At 39.6% G+C, this 19,968-nt stretch overlaps 1 protein-coding gene across 2 annotated transcripts in view; it reads left to right on the top strand.

Annotated features, from left to right (window-relative positions):
- STXBP6 (syntaxin binding protein 6) overlaps positions 1 to 17,751 on the top strand; it is a 259,739-nt gene extending 241,988 nt beyond the window's left edge. Inside the window, exons 5-7 of one of the 2 annotated variants that reach the window (XR_003089378.2) lie at positions 6,209 to 6,366; positions 9,163 to 9,309; positions 14,501 to 17,751. Coding sequence is in view for 1 of the 2 variants with exons in the window: in XM_006123263.4 (XP_006123325.1) it covers positions 6,209 to 6,366; positions 14,501 to 14,521 (179 nt within the window). In the remaining variant the exon portion in view is untranslated. The remainder of the gene's footprint in view (positions 1 to 6,208; positions 6,367 to 9,162; positions 9,310 to 14,500) is intronic. The other variant, XM_006123263.4, reaches the window with a different exon arrangement.
- Positions 17,752 to 19,968: the final 2,217 nt, after the last annotated feature.

A 19,968-nucleotide genomic window follows, 5' to 3' on the forward strand; every position in this document is an offset into this window, starting at 1 on the left:
TGGAGACCAATTAGTTTTTTGATCTGACAGACTGACACGTGTGCTGATTATTGTGATGACATCTGCCTATGTTTGGGGGTTTTTTTTCTTCTTCTGTGTATGATCTGTTAAGGACTTACTTTTCTTACTTTTGATAAATGACCTATAGCATTCACAAAAGGGTTTGTGTCCTTGTACTACTGCTGTTCATTAGGAACATGATGCACTTTGCATATAATTTAGAAATGCAAATAGAAATTGCTGAGGGTGGGGAGAGAGGTCTTTATTTCTCTGGTGTATATTGTACTACATGAAATGAAGAAATGAAATGTCTAGCTCCATGCTAAACAATTTATTTGTGCCTATTGATTTTTTTGTTAAAGTGCATGTTGGCTTCCTAGGAGTAGAAACTGCGATGAGAGAGGCCATCATAGAGACATAGGAAAAGCTTCATTAAAATCTAGCTTATTAAGCCACTTGATTAAGAAATCTTGTAGGCACTATATTTGGATCTGCCTGTGCTTTCATGTACAGTGAAATTAAACTGAGGAAGAGAATTAGCTCCTCGTGCTCCTTCAATTTTCAAGATCTCAAGCTGAAATAATTGGCCTTAGCGCACACATTTTGCTGACATAATTTAGTTAAAATCACTATAAAATACCTGATTTCTCATTAGTATGTAGCTGAGATAGATACAAATGTTTGTGTGTCTGTCTTTAAGAACATGACACAACTGTTTATCAAAATGGTAAAATAGGCAATTTTATAAAAAAGAAAAAGTCATAAGGTATTCTGACATTCCATCAACAGTAATCTGTTTCATTAGGCCAAAGTATCTTGAGGACTTGATGTGGAATTTAGAACTGGCTAGCCATCTGGTATATGGGATATTGGTTATTACCTAAAAAATTCTGTTTTGAGCCCTCATAGACACTTGTCCCTCTTTATATTTTACCTGACTGTTGTAACTAGCTGCATTTGTATTAGCACATACGCTTGGATTGAAACATCACTGAACTGCGAGCAAAGTATTCCCAGTAAAGGTACCTCAGCTATTTACCTCAACTAATCCACTGCACTAGTCTGATGATGTTGACTTCCAAGATTTATACCAGCTTTTTCTTCAGAGGATAAAAAGGAAATGGTGTGGATAATCTTCTGGTTGTAGGGATTTTTAGGCTATCTATGTCAGAAACATGAAAGGGTTCCTTGTCAGTTTTGAATAAGCAATTTTCAGTGGAACCAAAAAGAGTAGTGTAAAAAAAAAAAAAAAGTCTGCCACATGCTCTTCTGTGCAGAATGTGAGAGGACAGCTCAGATCTCAGCCACTCAGTCTTTCAGTGAAAACTGGGGGGGCGGGGGGGGGGAGGTAAGGACCACCCTCCCCCAGAGAATAGAATGGAAGCACAAACTGTCTTTTGCTTTTTTTAAAAAACAGTTTAGCACTTGTAAGTAGTGGCTTATTGACAGCATTAGATATTAACTCAGGGCATGCACAGTTCAAGCAGATCCTCAGTTGTAAAGCTCAGTTTTATGGGGACTACAGATCATGTTAGTTATTTTCCTAGGAGCACTTTAATACTGGAGTGCAGGGACATAGGAGAGGAAAAATTACTCCCAAATCTATCATACCTATCCAATGACCCTTTGCTAGGAAGGGAACAGGAGCCTGCACTATCAGCTATTTTAGCTGTACAGACACTAGACTCTAAACTACATTTATTTTCAGATCCACACTAAACTTCCAATTAAACTGCCGTTCAAATGGAACCAATAGCCAGAAACAAGGCACCAAAGTCAGTCACATAATAGCTGTCTTAGTAGGATTGCCGAATACAGCAAAATGTAACAAAAAAGCACCTGAAGAGAATACAATACCATAAGAGCTAGGGGGAAAAAAAACCTAATTACTATGGCATGCTGACAAAATCAGAGCCACATTGTTCAGTGCTGAAAAGTATTAAATATAGAATTTTGACCTCTCTGAAAATCTTTTGAAGAATTTCTAGGTGTGCTCCATTTTTAGACGGAAAGTAATTCAAGACCAGCAAAATATCCATTCTAATGAACCATTTCAAAACACTCAGGATTGGATTTTTTAAAAGCACTCTGCAGCTGTCTGATATCAGTACTGTTCACTTTGGTGAGAACAGAGTGCCTTTGAAAATCTCATCCTAGAAAACCACCAATGAAGAGTACAGAAGGTCAGAATATAATAAAAAGGGGTGTTATTTCTTATGGTTATTTTCCAGTACTTTTGTTTATAGGACAAACCACCTGAGTAAAAGCCAAAATAAGCCCTAAAGGAAAAGCAATAGAATCAGCTTTACACAAGCAGAGTCGTAGTTAAATGAGAATTTCTGAGGAAAAACTGAAGCAGCCAACTGCTTAGGAAAATCAGATAACTATTACCACCAAAGTTGTCTCAATGTCCTGAAGGAGACTGCTGAAAAACAAAGTTTCTCCCTCCCCCAATTTCCAGCTGTAGGTGGTATCATGAATCTATCCTCCCAAGCTACTGGGCACCCAGCCTTACAGTTTCTGAAAACAGCCTTCAACTTTTGGCACCAAATAAAATTCTACAGCCTTCCTGTATACAAGAGCTCCCTAGTCCTTTAGCGAGAAATGTACTGATTGCATATTTCAATCAAAACATCTTAACCTGATTAATGTGTTTAAACAAATTTTCTTTAATCAATGGATCTGACATTTGCTGGCATTTGAAATGCACCAAAAAATGGATGGATAGCAACAAGTTTGGGCTTGACATTAGATGGTTTTTAATCATCAGAAAAGTAAATTCTGGAACAGCCTTCAAAGGGGAGTAGCAGGGCCAGAAAACCTAGCTGGTTTCAAGACTAAGTTGAATGAGTTTATGGAGGTAATGGGATGATGAAGTTGCACATAATGACATAAGGTCAGTTTGTGTCTGCTGTTAGCAAATACCTTCCATAGTCAGGGAAGGCTCTGAGTTATTACAGTCTTTAAATCAAGTTTTGAGGACTTCAGTAACACCAGCCAGAGGTTATGGACTAATTGCAGGAATGAGTGGGTAAGGTTCGGTGGTGGGAAATGTTCAGGGGTCAGACTAGATGATCGAAACAGTCTCTTTTGGCCTTAAAGTCTGTGAGCGTGTTCTTGTTTGTTTTTCCCCTCTGCTCTGTCCCCAGGTTTTTAGAGAGGGAGTAGTAGTATTCACTTAACTTGATAGCATGTGTGGTGTTGATGCACTAGTCTGTTTTGTAGGGGTTATATATTTGTGTGTGGTTTTATTGTAACTGACCACAAAGCTTGGTTCTGGCTGTAATTTATGAATTAAATACAATGAGTGCCATCAGTAACTAGATTTTTTTCCCCCAAACATTGAAATGTGCATAAACAGGTGTTACTATGGTTGTGGTGTTTCTTAGGTTATGTCAAGATGACTTTTAATTTTCCCCTCTCTTGTAACTTACAGGCAAATAAATGATAAAACTGGACTTCACTTTAATTTTCGTTGGTTTTATTTATTTCGTAGCTAGTTGCAAAATATAAAAACAAGAATTTTTTAAACTGAGAATATTTTGTCCTTCACTTTAGAATTAAGTCCAAATTTACTTAAGTACATTTGTGCAAACGTTGCTAATTATCCAGGTAGTCCCATAAAGGAAACTAACCTCTTTTCATAAAGCAAACTTTGTTTATTGCTTCCTTTTGCGTGCTGAATGAGTTTTATTACCCCTTTATGCAGAATCACTTTCCGAGTACAGCTCAACTGATTGCATCATCTCAGTTGGTTTATTCATAACGTGTGGAAGAACTCCCATGGTAACAGACAGTGTTGCAACTGGGCAAGAGATAATTTTGGAAATTAGCAGAGCAATTTTTTAAATAGTTGATTTTGACCCGCCCAATAGCTTGTGTAGGGGTGAAAGCAAGGACCAGTTGCTGTATCTGGATTCCATTTCTGACAGTCCACATATAGACTTGCTGTGTGACTTATGCGAATTATTTATCTTCCAAAATAGATTGTAAATAGGTTTTAAAACATGAGTGTCTCTGGTGAAAGGCACCAGAATTATAAAACACAAATGGTGAATGCCTAATCTTTATATTAGTTCCTTATATTAAAGTAATAGCTCGTTAAACTAGCATTTAGTCCTGAAGGTATGACAATTTTATTAATGGAATGAAATGACTACTGGTATAGTGCAAGTAGCTTTAAATACTGAGAAGTTAATTTATGGAGAGTTCGTCAATTATATTTGGAGGGCTGTTGATTAATTGCCATTATCTCAAGTGAGTAACTAAAAATTATGATTAATCAAACTGTTAAACAATAGCATATTAACTGAAATGTATTAAATATTTGAGGCTGTTTTTCTACATTTTCAATATTGATTTCAGTTACAACACAAAATCCAAAGTATATAGTGCTCACTTTATATTATTTTTATTACAAATATATGCACTGTAAAAATGATAAGCATGCAACTCAGATGATGAAAATGAACATGTACTAGCTGACCCTGCTTTGGATCATTATCCAGCAGAACTCATTATCAGCATAGACACGTGCTCTAGAATGGTAGTTGAAGCATGGAAGGACGTACAATTCTTTTAGCACACACATATCTGGCATGTAAATATTTTCCAAATGTTTTTAATGGCATGATTTTGTAATGGCATTTACAGCCTTGGATATTTGAAATGTAATACACACAGAACACAAGTGGCTAATTATGTTCATGAGAACATAGAGGCCTGTACTAAGGAAACCAAGGTAGTACATGTTCTTGAGTGAAATGAGTTTTAAGGATTTGGAATTATACAAGAAATGGAAGGCTGTTGTTGGTTTAGGGACTTTTATAAGATAATGCAAAATCATATATAAGAAAGGAAACAAAGTGAGGCAGTAAAGACAACTAATCAGATAAGAGGGGGACTAGAAAGAAATGAACATAGAGATCATAGGTAGAACAAGTCTGAGCAGACCTCTAAAATTCATACTTGATTTTTTCCTAAGACATGGTAGGTGCATGATCAAATAGGTAAAAGTTGACTGTTGCCTCGGCATTTTAGTCAAAGGGGTAGGATGACATATGGCCAGATTTGACTGAGGGTTTTAGCAATAAGAATAAAGAGGGAGAGTACTGCTTTTGGTGTTGAGATGGGGAAAAGCAACAAGATGTAATGGAAGCCTGGCAATGAAAGAAAAGAGAGAAATCTCAACCGAAGTTATGAACATAGGCATGGTGAAGACAGGGAGTTGTAAAGAATGTAAAAAGCACAAAAGCAGACCATGATTTGAAGAGAAGATAAGAAAAGCGTGATTATGAATACAGTTAAGTTTTGTATGGTGGCATGGGGAGCAGTAGGGGTGTCTGGCTGATGAGTCTTGCCCACATGCTCAGGGTTTAGCTGATCGCCATATTTGGGGTCGGGAAGGAATTTTCCTCCAGGGTAGATTGGCAGAGGCCCTGGAGGTTTTTCGCCTTCCTCTGTAGCATGGAGTACAGATCACAGCTAGAGGATTCTCTGCATCTTGGGGTCTTCAAAGTATTTGAAGGCTTCAATATCTGAGATATAAGTGAGAGGATTATTTTGGGAGGGGTGGGTGAGATTCTGTGGCCTGCACTGTGCAGGGGATCAGACTAGATGATCATAATGGTCCCTTCTGACCTTAAAGTCTATGAGTCTGAGTTATTCAGATGCAAGATGCCTGATTCTCAAGGGTGACAGGATTAAGTAACCTTATGGAAGAGAGGTTGTGTAGAAACTTATGATGAGCTGTTACATCAATGTGGTGAATTGCTGTGAATGGTTCTGTTTTTCAAGTACTATCTTGAGCTGAACTACCAGATGAGTAAATCTGTGACCTGAACGATAACATGCCCCTAGATGACTTCATTAGCACACTCTGTTCAATTAACTATTCATCAAAATAACAACTTTCTTTTGCTTCTTAAAATGTATTGTTTTAATGTGATTTGGTCACTGTCAGTTAATGGTATAGCTTAGGACTAAATCAATTGTGGTCAGGTTTAAGACAACCAAGCCCACATTTGGTGATGATTCATTAACTAGATGTAATGGATTAGCAGGCTTGCTGTTCTACAGTGAATAAACCAAGGGGTGAAAATAACTTTTTAATCAGAAGAAAAATCTGGTAAGGTTTTCACTTTAAAAAAAAAAATGTGTTGCATTGCTTGTTAACTCTGGGTTGCTAATGATACATTTGACATTTCAGGAAACAGCATACTCCATTCAGCAGCAGACAGTGTGACCAGTGCAGTACAGAAGGCAAGTCAAGCTTTGAATGAGCGTGGCGAAAGGTTAGGTCGGGCAGAAGAAAAGACAGAAGATATGAAGAACAGTGCCCAGCAGTTTGCAGAAACTGCACACAAGGTAAGATTTTTATCAGAATAGGGTTCACGTTAGCTCAGAATAGTGCTTTATATTCATTATTCCTCCTTTGCAGGAGCTACAAATGGCTGGGCACTTTTCAGTTGATCACCAACATTCACAAGCATCATGCTGTCTCACAACTGTCCCTCAATTACAGGCACTTACAGGGATTTATAAAGTCCCTCACATGTGCAGCCGACCTGGTGTTCTGACACTTTCCTTGACTAGGCATAACTTCCATGTTGCAAAATCAAAAGAAAACCAGCATTTCAGGATTTATTTCATTCCCATTCCATGCACACATGTCCTCAGAGTTATCCTGAGAGTTGTAATCAATATTAGCTACCGTTGTACAGGGCTACTTTGTTGATGTTCAAATGAAAAAAGATAGAAGTGGAAAGAAATGAACTTTGTAATCTTACTGTCCATTTTATGACAAGGGGAATATCAGGGGAACTGCAAATGTTACCTCAACAATATGTTCTATGCCACTTAGTCTGTTTCATATTTCAGCAGAAATATGGGAAAGAAGTACGTTTTCATTCCAACTTAAGGAAATGGCAGCTTGTTCCTGGAGATATGATTGTCCTGCAAGCTAAAAAGGGCTTATACCTTATAAGGCTGCTTACAGAGCTCTATGCCAGTGATGGGCAACCTGTGGCTCAGGAGCTCCACACGGCCCATCGGGGCTCTATGTGTGGCCCATGCAACATTTTGTTTATCATTGTGCATGTGCAGAGTTGCCAGATTATGTTGGTTTCAGTCCGTGTAGTTTTTTCCTCCTAGTATTACTGTAGCGTCATGCACATATAGCAAGGAAGTGAGTTGCCTGCTGATTGCCCACAATATTGACTGAGAGCCATGCGCTACCACTGCATCCAATCAAAGTGCAGCTACGGTTCAGTTGGCGTGGCCCACAAATTCTAGATAGGCAAAACTATCCTATCCTGAAATACCATCTTAGCTGTGAAAATCTTGTGGCCCACTGAGATGGTGGGCCTCTCATGCAGCCCATTCACTAGCTCAGGTTGCCCATCACTGATCTATGTTGTTTGTACGTAATGGAGAGTCACTGCTCCAGAGCAAACATTTCTTAATCTAGTCATTTCTGGTCTAATTCTCTGATCTGGCAGTCTCTCTGGATTCTGGTCTGGCCTTTATATTTAAATCTAGTGATCAGTGCACAAAATATGTTTAGAACTACTTCTAGCATGTCCCAGGGTAGCAAGATATGACTGGAACTAGTGGCCAAGGCGCATGCATGAGAGAGAGGAGCTACCTGACATCAGAGGCTGCAACAGTATCTGATATTGGAGTATAATCTTCCAAAGTAATTAAAACATTTACAGCACTTGCAGTTTGAAGAGAATGTTGGTTTACGTCAATAAGCAAATAAAAATATCCTGTATAGATAAATGTTTAAACTTCCATTTTTATACATTCGTGTAGGTGTGTGCAATAATTTTTAAAGTAGTCCCAGGCTGCCAGAGCCGTAACAAGATTGGGGCAAGTGGGGCACTCGCCCCAGTTGCAGTACATTTAGGGGCATAAAATTAGAAAGTTAAAATATTATTTCATTTATATCTTTACTATCATCTATTGGCAATCTCAATATATGTGAAATTAATAAAATTAATACAAAAAATTAAGAATTTTATCATTTTTGGGGATTGGGAGGGGCACAGTTTAGTAGCTTGCCCTAGCGCAGAAAACCTTAGTTTCGGCCCTGCAGGCCTCCCCAGAAGGGCCAGGGCCTTGGGTGGAAGGGATGGGGCCAGGAGGTGGGGGAATGCTTGAAGTCTTCCCCCACTCCCGAAAATCGCCAGCTGTTTTAAAACACCTTGGCTATGTCTACATTGCACTTTGTTGTACAAGAACATATGCAAATGAGGTGCGGTGATGAATATCGGCACGTCTCATTTGCATACTTGAGCCGCCATTTGCACAAGGGGCTTTTGCATAAGAAGTAGCAGTCTACACTGCTCCTTCTTGTGCAAAATACCCCTCTTGTGCAAGAGCCATTCTGCCTGAAAATAAGCGGCAGAATGGCTCTTGCACAAAAGCCCCTTGCACAAAATGGCAGCTCATTAAATATGCAAATGTTCTTGTGCAAGAAAGCACAATGTAGATGTAGCTTTGGCGTTTCCCTCTAGGCACCACAGTGAGAGGAGAACTTACACGCTTCCCCCGTCTCTAAGCTAGTTAGGACCTGGAGGCAAGGGAAAGCATACGAAGTCTCTTGCCCCCTGTCCCCGCCATACCAGGGGCACATGGTATCTAGAGAGAAACGCTGGGTGTTTTAAAACAGCCAGTGGTTCCCTTAGATGCTGCGCATCCCTAGTGGGGCTAAGGGGAGATAGGGAGAGGAAACGTTGCATGCTCTCCCGTCCGCTGGTCTCAATTGGTCTGGAGGCGGGGAAGCAGAAGGGCAGCCACAGGCTGGATCCCCCATCTTGGCAGACTAGATCCATGGAGGCCCCTTTGCCTGCCCCTGCATAAGTGTATAGTAAGAACCATTCAGGAACCTAGAAATTTTCCTCCCACGTTAGTTTTAAATTGTTTCATTTTGCAAATTTTGGTTCACCTTTGTACTAAATATGATAAAACATGTTGCCAAATTGGCCCAATTTCACTTAGTTTGTTATTTGTACATGAGTATCATCCACCCTAGTAGCATAATTCTAGAAATAGGATTTAATTTGTATTCCTCGGTATCCTAAAATGTCTAGAATTGCAGGCTACACATAGTAATCTATTTCATTCTCATCCTCATCCTTTTTTTTTTTTCTTAAATAGTGGCTGTAGTTGAACTGGTTCTCTTAAGCAGGGCATCTAATCTACCACTGCTAAACGTTTGATACTGAAGATACGTCTCCATCATGCAAAGTATACTATGTTCTGCATACTTCCGTCTCTGTTAGTCATATGATTGCCAGTAACATGGTAACTACTTTATGTTCATTCCCACTTAGAAGTATTGTTGCAAAGGAGTGGGTAGAAACTGATTCTGAGCTGCAATGTAAAACAGGTTTTCTGTATTTAACAATGCCTTCCAAATGCAGTGGGATTGGAGGGGCTGTGTGCGCTAGATGTCAATATTGCCTAAAAATATACTGACTAGATGTAATATAGTAAATTACTTGCCAGGATAAAATTCAAGGATATGTGTCAGAAACATGAAATCTATGGCCTGAATTTATGGAAGAGTCTCTGCTGGCCAAGAGGATTGTCTAGCCCCTTTTTTCCCCCCACATGCTTTTTCCGTGTTGAGTGAACAAGGTGCCTAAATTGAACTGTGTTTTGAGATTCTAAAATTGGTTTATTAATCACTTAGGAGCTGGCAGAGTTTGCTAACAGTGAATTCACTTACATAGAAATAGATTTGTCTTCATGCCAGTTAACAAGAATTATGGAAGGCAGACTCTCACCAACAGTCAAAACTCGGCTGCAGCACTGTCTTTCCACCTGTCCAATACTAGCTATTACTCATTTTGATTGCTTTGGAAGAGAGAGTAAAAGAAAGTTACTACTGTAAGTTTTAGCCCACCCCAATTCAAATTGCCATGTAGAATTCTGTGAAGGGAGCTAGTAAGTATGGTTAGTCGCACCTCCATCTCCCTCCCCTCCCCCCACCACTTTCTTTTTAGAATGCAGGAGAGTGATACTAGAAATATTCAGCCCACCTTCCTTTTTTTTTTTTAACCAATGATGCCTCGATTCTCTCACTACAAGTGAGATGTCCTACATTTCATCCATGCTGTCAGATTTATTATCATTTGTGGCATGCAAAATTATGCAAAAGAAGGTTTCCAGAGGCCAAGCTGCACGAGGCAGCCCAGTGAGCATGCTGTTGTACTACACTTTCCATGGAGGCTTTTTTTTAACCTACATGTATACAATGGTTGGATGCCGACAGTATGTCACTTTAAATTGAAGCAGTAGGAACAGTAGCGTCTGGAGAGGCATCAGCAGAAGGGTATCTGCTAAGATGAAAGAGAAGAGGGAACAGCCAGGAACTATGCTGTTCCTCACATTCTTCTCCAACCCATCAGTTGCCCAGTGTAGGACACTGCCTTAGTGGGAAATAAAATGAGAGAGAGAAAGAACAGATATTTAGTACCAGGGGAGTTAGATCAGTTTGGGAGGCAATGAAGTTGCAAAGTTGTTAAGTATTGTTTTGTTTTATTTACGTATATAGCTCTAGTGAAATGATAGGTATTTCTAGTGGTCTTCCTGTGGGGTGCGTGTCAAATTCAGACACATGGAATTTCAGATGTACTGTATGTTTGAGAGACCTGGATGGTAGTGTGTCACCTGAAAATATACCATAAAATCCTGTTGTGGATAGTGTTAAGTTTTACTCCATTTCACTTTTCCATAAGTGAATGTTCTCAGATCAGGTCCAGACCTGATTATTTGTGTGCTTTTTAGTTCAGTACAACATAGTTAGGGATTGTTTTGTTATTTAATGGTCTTCGTACATGAATAGCTGCATGTTTCTTTGACTTAATTTAGCAACTCACTGCATTGAGCAAGAGTTGTTTACAGAGGTTGTTAATCAGCATTTTAGCACACTACATTAATAGATGAATGCCTTAAAAAGTCAATGCAAAGTGTATAATGGATCTTGAGTTTGCCTTGTTAGTGTTGCAAATGTTATTCCTGACCTAAATAGGGAAAATTGCCATTAGCAAGGGAGAGGAAGCAGCATAGGTTTAACCACAGAAGGGAAAGTCTGAGATGTCTTGTCACCAACAAATCTTGTAATAGCTTCTCAGTTTTTCTTTCTCCTCACAGTTTCTTCAGTGTTTAGAATAGAAGAGTTTGTAATAGTACAGGTGTATCATTTTAAAATAATAATACGTTTATGTCTATGGCAGCCTCCAACCAAAGCTGTTATGATACAGTAGAATGGAGCAAAACAAAATAAAGGCTGCATAGAACTAATAGTGAGGATCTGACCAAGGAAGAAGCAAAGGAGCAAATAGAAACTAGCAGTTCTGAGTTCCTTCAGTGAGTGATAGTGTACTCACATTAGAACATGTACTAGAAAAACAGAGCTGTCTGGTTTAGAAACAAGGCAATATCACTCACTGATATCCTAGTGGCTCCTACTGCTGTATTTTAAAAATACCATTTCTTGCCCATTAATACTTGTGGAATTTCTTTTCTCCTCTCAAAACTATTATCAGAAGTTGCCCCATCTGTCTATGGATTAGCCTCAGAGGGGAAGCCGTGTTAGTCTCTAGCCACAAAAACAATGAGTAGTCCTGTGGTACCTAAGACGAACAGATTTATGAGAGCATAAGCTTTCGTGGGTAAAAGCCACTCAGTCAGTCATGCATCTGACAAAGGGTACGTCTAGACTACAGGGTTTTGTCGACAGAAGTTTTGTCGACAAATACTGTCGACAAAGCTTCTGTCGACAAAGAGCGTCTACACTACATTCAGTTCTGTCGACAAAGCAAGTTGCTTTGTCGACATGGCAGTGTAGACGCAAGGACAGTTTACATGCAATAACGCTTTGTCGACAGAAGGCGGTATGCCTCGTGAAATGAGGTTTACCAGCGTTGACAAAACTGCTGAGTTCTGTCGACGTTATGTCGACAGAACTCAGCAGTAGTGTGGACGCAGGGATAGTTTTGTTCTACAAAAGTCCACTTTTGTCAACAAAACCCTGTAGTCTAGACACACCCAAAGTGATTTTTACCCACAAAAGCTTATGCCCAAATAAATCTGTTAGTCTTTGAAGTGCCACAGGACTCCTTGTTGTTTGTCTATATTGTGTTTGCTTTTAGTACAGTGAAACCTGCTCACACATGTGAAACAGGAGCTCCCTTAAATTTTGCTGGTGCAAGAACCTAAACAATCCCTGGAACTCTGATCAGAATTGGGGCCGGCAGGGCTTGTAGGAATACAAACACATTCATTGCAAATAATGAACACTAATAATGGACTCTGCAAAATTACATCAAAATGGGCTAGAAAACTAATTTGTTTGCAGTCCTCACTGCTAAACCACCACTCGGTTACATAGATACAGGAATTGTTTGAGTTTGTTCACTGCTTTCCTCAGAGCATTATTCACTTCTGTGTTCCTCAGGCTGTGGATGAGGGGGTTCTACAAGGGGATTGTCAGCGTGTAAAACACAGTATATTCTGCTATTTTGTACTCACTTTAGGGGATTGTCACAGAGGCACACATATTGTAGTTTCTCTTGAAAATGTTACCCTTGCCCTTACTTGGGTTTTTTTTTGTTCCCTTAACTTGAAATAAAGACACTGACAGAAATTTCCTTTCTTCACCTTGGGCATGGACAGAAATCAGGTTACAATTTCTACAACCATCTCATGGAGCGCACACAGTACTGCAGAATGTGAGGAGAGAGTTCTAAACTCATTTTGAATCAGCTATAGAGATCACACACTTTGTACTTACAAACACATGACGAAACTAATCCTATCATGAAGAGGGAGATAAACTCCATGGCCCCTAATCTTGCGAAACCTTATTAAAATACCATGACCGGGTTTCTGGTTACAACTTCCCTTTCCTTCTACCCACAACCACTTCAGCATTTGTGGTCCACTTGAGTGTAAACAGATTTCACTAGTAAATGGGCACTGTATATGTATCTTCTTTTAAACATGTGACCAATAATTTTAAAGAGCTAGAAATATTTCTCAAAATGCAATAATATCTTATAGTTTAATTTCATGTCCTGTCTGCTTAGAACATTGTCAAATCCACAAACAGATCTACTTTGGACAAAAGGCGGTGTTGTTTGTTTCCCACAGGCCACATAAAGAAAATCCCATTCTGGGAATCACAGAATTAAAACATGCAATATACATTCACGTTGAGTATTTTTCTTTTGAGTGCTGACAGTATGTTGGGTATTGCACAGTCCTAGAGTGATATTCACAGTTAGAAGAAAAAGGAGGGTGGGGAAAATGGAGTAGAAGGGAAAATCACCCACAATACAAAACTGTCACGGGAGGGAAAAAAATTCTGGAGCACTTCCAGTCCTCCTTTTCTAACCAGTCACTTGCACTGGCTTTCACCCATTGTTGTAACTAAATGTAACGTTTATTTTTCCATTAAAGGGTATAGCTCCTGCACTCCACTACTACCCAGATCTTTTCTTATGTATTGGACAAATGGCTTAGTCTTCCAGTTTTGCGGCAGTTGGGTTATAGATATTTACTGCTGTCATCATTCAACTGGAGCAGAGGGAAATGATCCCATTGTTAGGACCCTCTTGCACTGAGGCTACCTCTCTGGGGAAAGGAACTCCAGTCATTAGGAAAAAACAGGTGTTAGACATAAGGGATTGATCAGGAGAATGGTATAGTGACTTGCCTGCCTGGGGCAAAGGTTGTGGATCTCTTGAAACATCTAGATAATTAAAAAAAAATCAGTTGGGGACCACACAAGTGAGTAGCAAAAAAACTCCTCCAAAACCCCCCAATGCTCACTGATGTGGCCCCAACTGAGAGATCTCACTCCTCTGGTGCCCCAGGCTCATGGGGTGAAGGGAAGGGGAAGGGGGGAAACTGAGGTTCAGGGCTTCCCATAGACCAGATTTACTTTTCTGGGGTTCTGGAGTTAGTGGATTTTATGGGCCTCCTTAGGCTCTGGGGTAGGACAGAAATGAGGGGTACAGTGCACAAGATGGGGCTGCTAGCAAGTAGGATGCGGATGGGGTGCAGGATCTGGGAGAGAGCTGAGGTTTAGAAGCAGGCTGGAGAAGGGTGTCTAGCCAGGTGGAGGGAGCAGGAACAAGGGAGGGTGCAGTGTGTGGCCAGGAGAGAGGATGCAAGAACAAGGGTGGGTGTCAGAGCAAACTGGGGGTGCATAGTCTTGGGGGGAGGGAAGTGAGGCGTTTGGAAAGGGGAGAGGGTCTGGGCACGAGGGGCAACCTTACCTGGTTTCGTGCCCTCTTGCCACAATGGCTACAGCCACTTTGTTCTGGCCACCCTGCAGGGAGGCTCCGCTGCTGCGGCCACCCAGTCCCTAATTGTCAATTAGGGGGTTTCATGTACAGCCCATCTCCAGTCTAGATTGGTTGCTTTAGCCAGGAATGGTTATAATTGCAAATAATATCACTTTTTCTCTCTCGTTCTTTTTCAGCTCGCCATGAAGCACAAATGATGAGATACTGCCTAACATAGCAATCTTCCCAGGAGGAACTGAAAAACTAGATTGAGCAATTTTTACTGGAGATCCAAACTTTCACCTGCTTTATCTTTCCAATTCAGTGAAGATCAGTCATTCAGTTAACATACAGGAAAATGTTGCATTCCTACCCATTTATGGTAATTTTGCTAAGCAATGCTACTGTATCACCAACCTTTATTTTGTATTTAAGTTGTTGAAGGTATTTTTGAAAATATGTAAACTGGACCAAATAAGAAACTTATCAAGATTAAGCTGGCACCATCTTATTTTTTTTGTGGTGTCATACAGGAAGAAGTATTAAATTGGCTATGAGTGATATTACTGTACAGAATAAAATCCATATAATGGTTATATATTTCCCCCTTTTGTACAATGCAGGTGGACTTTGAATATTGGATATATGCATAGCAGATCATAATCCTGTAGTGGAACGCAGACAGATTTGTTATGTGAAACGGCACGCCTTATAATTTCTGCTTTTCAGTAGAAACTTTCGCATGTGCCATCACCAGCATTCAGAAGTGCAAATTTGACTTACAAATGTGGCCCTGCTATTCATGCTGCATTTGAAAATATCCCTATTGTACTTTCCAGATCAGTTTGGATTGTATAATATAACATAAAGAATGTGAATTTGAGATTTTAAGATGTAAGAAAAATCTGATTTTACACACACAATGTTTGTGCCTCATTAACACAGTAAAGAATTTAACAATCTTTGCATGGTTTCTTTTCAACTATTATTTTTTGTATCGGGCTTAGATAAAGGAAAGTCTGAAAACAAGCTTTCCAAATTACTCAGTTTTTCATAAATTTTATACAGAAAACATGTTTAACATGAAATTAGCTTGGAAAAATACCTTTCCATTGCAGATCTGTTAACATAATTATTTTTGATCTATTGTTTTCCTTAACAGGCAGCTGTTTTCCTCATATTCCTTCAGAAATTCTTAAGTTATTTATTCATAGGATTAAAATGTTACGCCAGTACAAGAATTTATACTTGATTTTACATAGAATACACAAAATATAAGCTAAGGTTTGTACCTTCAGCTTTTAGTACATTGGTTCTTAGCTGCATGCATCTTCACAATCTTCTTTTCTCCTCTTACTAATCAACCAGCCAGCCAGTGTATTCTGCTTATACTGTCATTTTCATTGTTAATGCAGAATAAGATTTTGCATTATTAATGACATTTTAAAGAGCTTAGTATCTAATAATAAAGCAGTACATGGAGGTAGGGAAGGAGAAAGTGAAAACTAAGAAGAAAGTAATAGCTCTTGAAAATATCAATATTACAAAAAGGAGACTTTATTTGGGAAGAAATTCTAAGTCAACCTACTGAAGTCATCTAGTTAAATGTATAGTTTGTACATGTAGTTCATTTAAAATATATATTTTTAATTTTGCTATTTTGTACAAAAAAATTAATTGCAAAATGGAAGATGCTTAAAGTAGGGAGCATCATTATCATTTCTGTAGGATCACATCAAGAAGAACCCTGTCACATCTGAAGCTGACAGCTGGGAAAGAATTTGGCCAGTCATAAGCTGCAAATCAGAACAAGGCCACTAAAAATGTGAGGCCCCAAGCACCATTTAAGCTACTGATCACTGAAACTTGCCATGAAAGAATTTGTAGCTTCACAAACACATTATGCAGCATTTTGACAAATAGGGCTTTTTACTAGACACCAGCAAAAAAGAAGGAAACAGTCTCTCATTGGGAATTAGATTTTGGTTGAAAACAAAATGTTAGGAATATTTGAAAAAATAATTTCATTGGAATCTTTTTCTGAAGTATAGTATAGTTCTGACAGCAAAGCAGGTTTGTCTTCATCCTTTCCCCTCTCTTAGGGCATGTTTACCCTGCAATAAAACAAGCACAACTGGTCCTTAGTAGCTGACTTAGCTTGCAGGGTTCAGGCAGTGGGGTTATATAACTGCAGTGTAGTCATTCAGGCTGGGTCTAGAGCCAGAGCCTGGGACACTGCATTTAGGTATGGTCCAAGAGACCGGGCTCCAGTCTGAGCCCAAACCTACCCTGCAATTTTCTAATCCTGCAGCCAGCCTCACAAGCCCATGTCTGCTGACAGGGGCCAACTGTGAGTGTTTAATTGCAGTGTCGACATATATTTACAGAGTGTGGAACTGAGCTCTCAAGGATTTTGCTGCTGTTGTGAAACTGATAGCATGGGTAGTCAATATGAAAAATGAAGTATATTAATGAAAATTCAGAAATGAGACCTACATTCACAAAAGTAGCTTCACTGGCAAAGAGAAAGATTTGAACTGTTGCCATTGAGCTTTTACTGAAAGGTTATAAATAAATTAGAAGAGAAGCTTAAACCCCAGATGGATATACTTGGGGATAAGTTATTTCAGTTCAGGTAACAATCCATAGTGCTTGAAGAGGCTACAGGTTTAAACATCTCCTGGGCAGATCAGGTCACAGGCACACTGTTAAATTCCAGATCCCCTTTTCACAGGCTTAAACTGTTGTTCTTTAATAGGTGTTTTTAGCACCATTGACTGTTTTTCGGCATTGATTTCGAAGAATTCAATGCATTGAAGAAATGAAGTAATGTTTGTTACATTGTTTCATTTCTGGTATTCAGTAAACTGCTAGATGTGATGGTACTTAGGAAGGTTTTAAGAAAATGTGCTGACATCCCATGCTGAAGATGAACTTTAGAACATTATAGTTCCCTCCTGGAACTTAGCTGTAGTATACAACACTAGTATTATTAGATATTTGTGTACATAAAGTATATAGTAATTCAGGTTAATGTTTCATATTAAAGAATGCATTTGTAAAACGAAACAAGATCAATAGTTTTCCTTATATTACCTTTTTAAAGTTCTGCAAATAATAAAGATCCTGTATTGTTGGACTTGAGACTGGTATACTGCAAAATCTGTTTTAAAAACCTACTTATATGGCTAGCAAAAATTGTGCATTCACGTGACAATATTAACGAAATGTGCTCTCTAAACAAATGATCTTAAAGGTAGGTTTTCCGATAAAATACCAAAATTGTAATACTTGCTGATATATGTTGTAATTAATTCCTTAGTTCTCTAAAATGTAAAAATTAATTTTGTGCCATTCTGAAAAAGTGGGATCTACTCTGTTGATTCATTGTTGCAAACCCTACTTTTGTCATTAAATGTTTTAACTGTGACAAAAAAAATTCCCTGGATTATTTGGTGTGGTGTTTTTTGTCATGATGATGCAGGATTTTTTTTTTTTTTTTGGTAAGGTTTTGTTCTCCTTTCTTCAGTCAAAGTTGAAAAAGGGTGGTGGTTGCTAATTAAAAAGAAAAATCCAATTTTTTACTGTACCAGGATCAATAATTTCTTCTCAAAAGAATGTGGTGGTTCTGCTGGAAACCATAGTGAAAACTATTTTAAAATATTTTTGTGCCCTTCTAGGCATCTGAATTCTTCTGCTGCATAAACACTGTTAATTTCCTTCCTAAATGTTGCACTGCTCAAAGAAGTCTGTATCAGAATGTTACCTCCTCCTTTATTTTTTAATTAAAAATTTTACATGTTTGTCATTATCCAAGTTAGGGACATTACCTCAAAATACCTTTATTCGTTTATTTAGATGCATAAGTATATTAAGGGGAAAAGTAAAATCCAGGAAAACTTATATCTGTTCAAAATGAAGTTTAAAAGTATAAGATGTATGCAACTGATGGATATAACTATATAGCACCGTGAAAGAATGACTCATGCCATCTCCTATGGGAAAGTCACAAACACTTACTGAAAGACGATTCCTCTCAAGTGATATGTGAGGAAGAAGTCAACCAAATTATGAACTTTTTGATAGGTTGCCTCCTTAGTGATCGTTTTCCCAGGTCAGTTCTCTCCCCTACCGACCTGCTTCAGGGATTATGCGCCACTGTCTTTGGTTCAAGTATTGTGTTCCATGCCCTCATTCATCGTCTGTGAAAGCATCAGTGTTGACTCTGATGCCCATATTGCTGCTCATTGTGCCGCCTGTAAGGTTTCCCACTGTAGACTTGAGAAAGGTAAGATCTTTGCCTCTGGGTGGAGAGGGACTATGAGGCCACATGCATACGGGATCCAAGATCTCGGAAATCAACCATGCCCTGGCCAACACAGGGAGCAAGTGCTCCTCCAAGTACCTTCTGTGCCTCAGATCCAGTGGTCCTGGACAAGCCTAGACCGAGTAGGAAGCATTCTCATGGGCATAGAGGTAAGTTCTTGTTGAGGGCTGCTTCTAAGAGCAGCATTTTCCACCTGAGCCATTTCAGGTCAAATGAAATGTCATGCACCAGCACAACCAGTTCCACTACTGTTTCCATGACCTTCGCTGCAGCGTGCTATTTGAACTCTGCTTCAATCTTTGGCTCCTGCCAAGGATATTGCCTGGACCCCAAGCCAACTCAAGTCCCTTCTGTTCATCTGAAAACTGGGGCCATCCTACCCACATTTGCTGCTGCTCAACAGCACACTGATTTGCCTGTCATGCAGGATCTCATGTTTCTGGAGATAGTTGTACTCCAAAGGGTTTTCTGGCCCAGAGCCTGCCCACCTCCCCCATATCCAAGCACAGATCTGCTTCTGCCTGCCTTACACTGCTACTGATAACACGGTATTGATGGTATGGTACCGATACACTAGGGCCTGACATCTCTAGGTCCCTATCCCTTAGACATATTGGGCATCCTGGAAACAATACCATCCTCAGTACCCACTCAGCTCTCCTACCAGTCTGCTCCAGATCTTCTGGTGATACCAACAGGCTCCTAAGTGTAAGCAGGGTGCTGGAACTAGAAGTGCTGACTTAAAGAGATTTCCATAGAACTGCTTCCTCCATTGGGGATGAAGTGCTCATTCCTGCCTCTCTATCTCCACCTGATGATCACAGGGAGTATCATGGCCTTTTACAAAGCGTGGCCAAAAAAAACACCCGGGGAAGAGGTACAAGACTAGTAACACCAACTATTGAACTTCCTCCAGCCAAAGGGACCCTCCAGGATGGCAGTTCCCATTAAGACATCTGTCAAGCTGCAGCACGGTGATCAAGTCACACTGTCCTCTGCCATTATGCCATCACCCATTGGGTGACTGCAGATACTTCCATGGGCTGCACCATATTACAGACTGCATTTCCTCCTGCATCCTTGCACCCATCTCCACGCTGCTTGCTACTCTCACACACTTCAAACACATAGGGACCACCACCCAAAGAAGAAGAGAGGACCATTTATCTGTAACTAGAGGATCTTTGGGATATGTAATCCCTATTTGTATTTCAATACCTGCTGTCCAGACGCTCTGCTGCTTACTGAATGATAAGAGGGTCACTGGAAAGACATTGACCTACACAGCCAGTTACAACTTTGGGTGGGAGTCTGAGGAGATGCATGATGCATGTGTGG

The sequence above is a fragment of the Pelodiscus sinensis genome, chromosome 4 (genome assembly GCF_049634645.1).
Source record: "Pelodiscus sinensis isolate JC-2024 chromosome 4, ASM4963464v1, whole genome shotgun sequence".
Taxonomy (NCBI): domain Eukaryota; kingdom Metazoa; phylum Chordata; order Testudines; family Trionychidae; genus Pelodiscus; species Pelodiscus sinensis.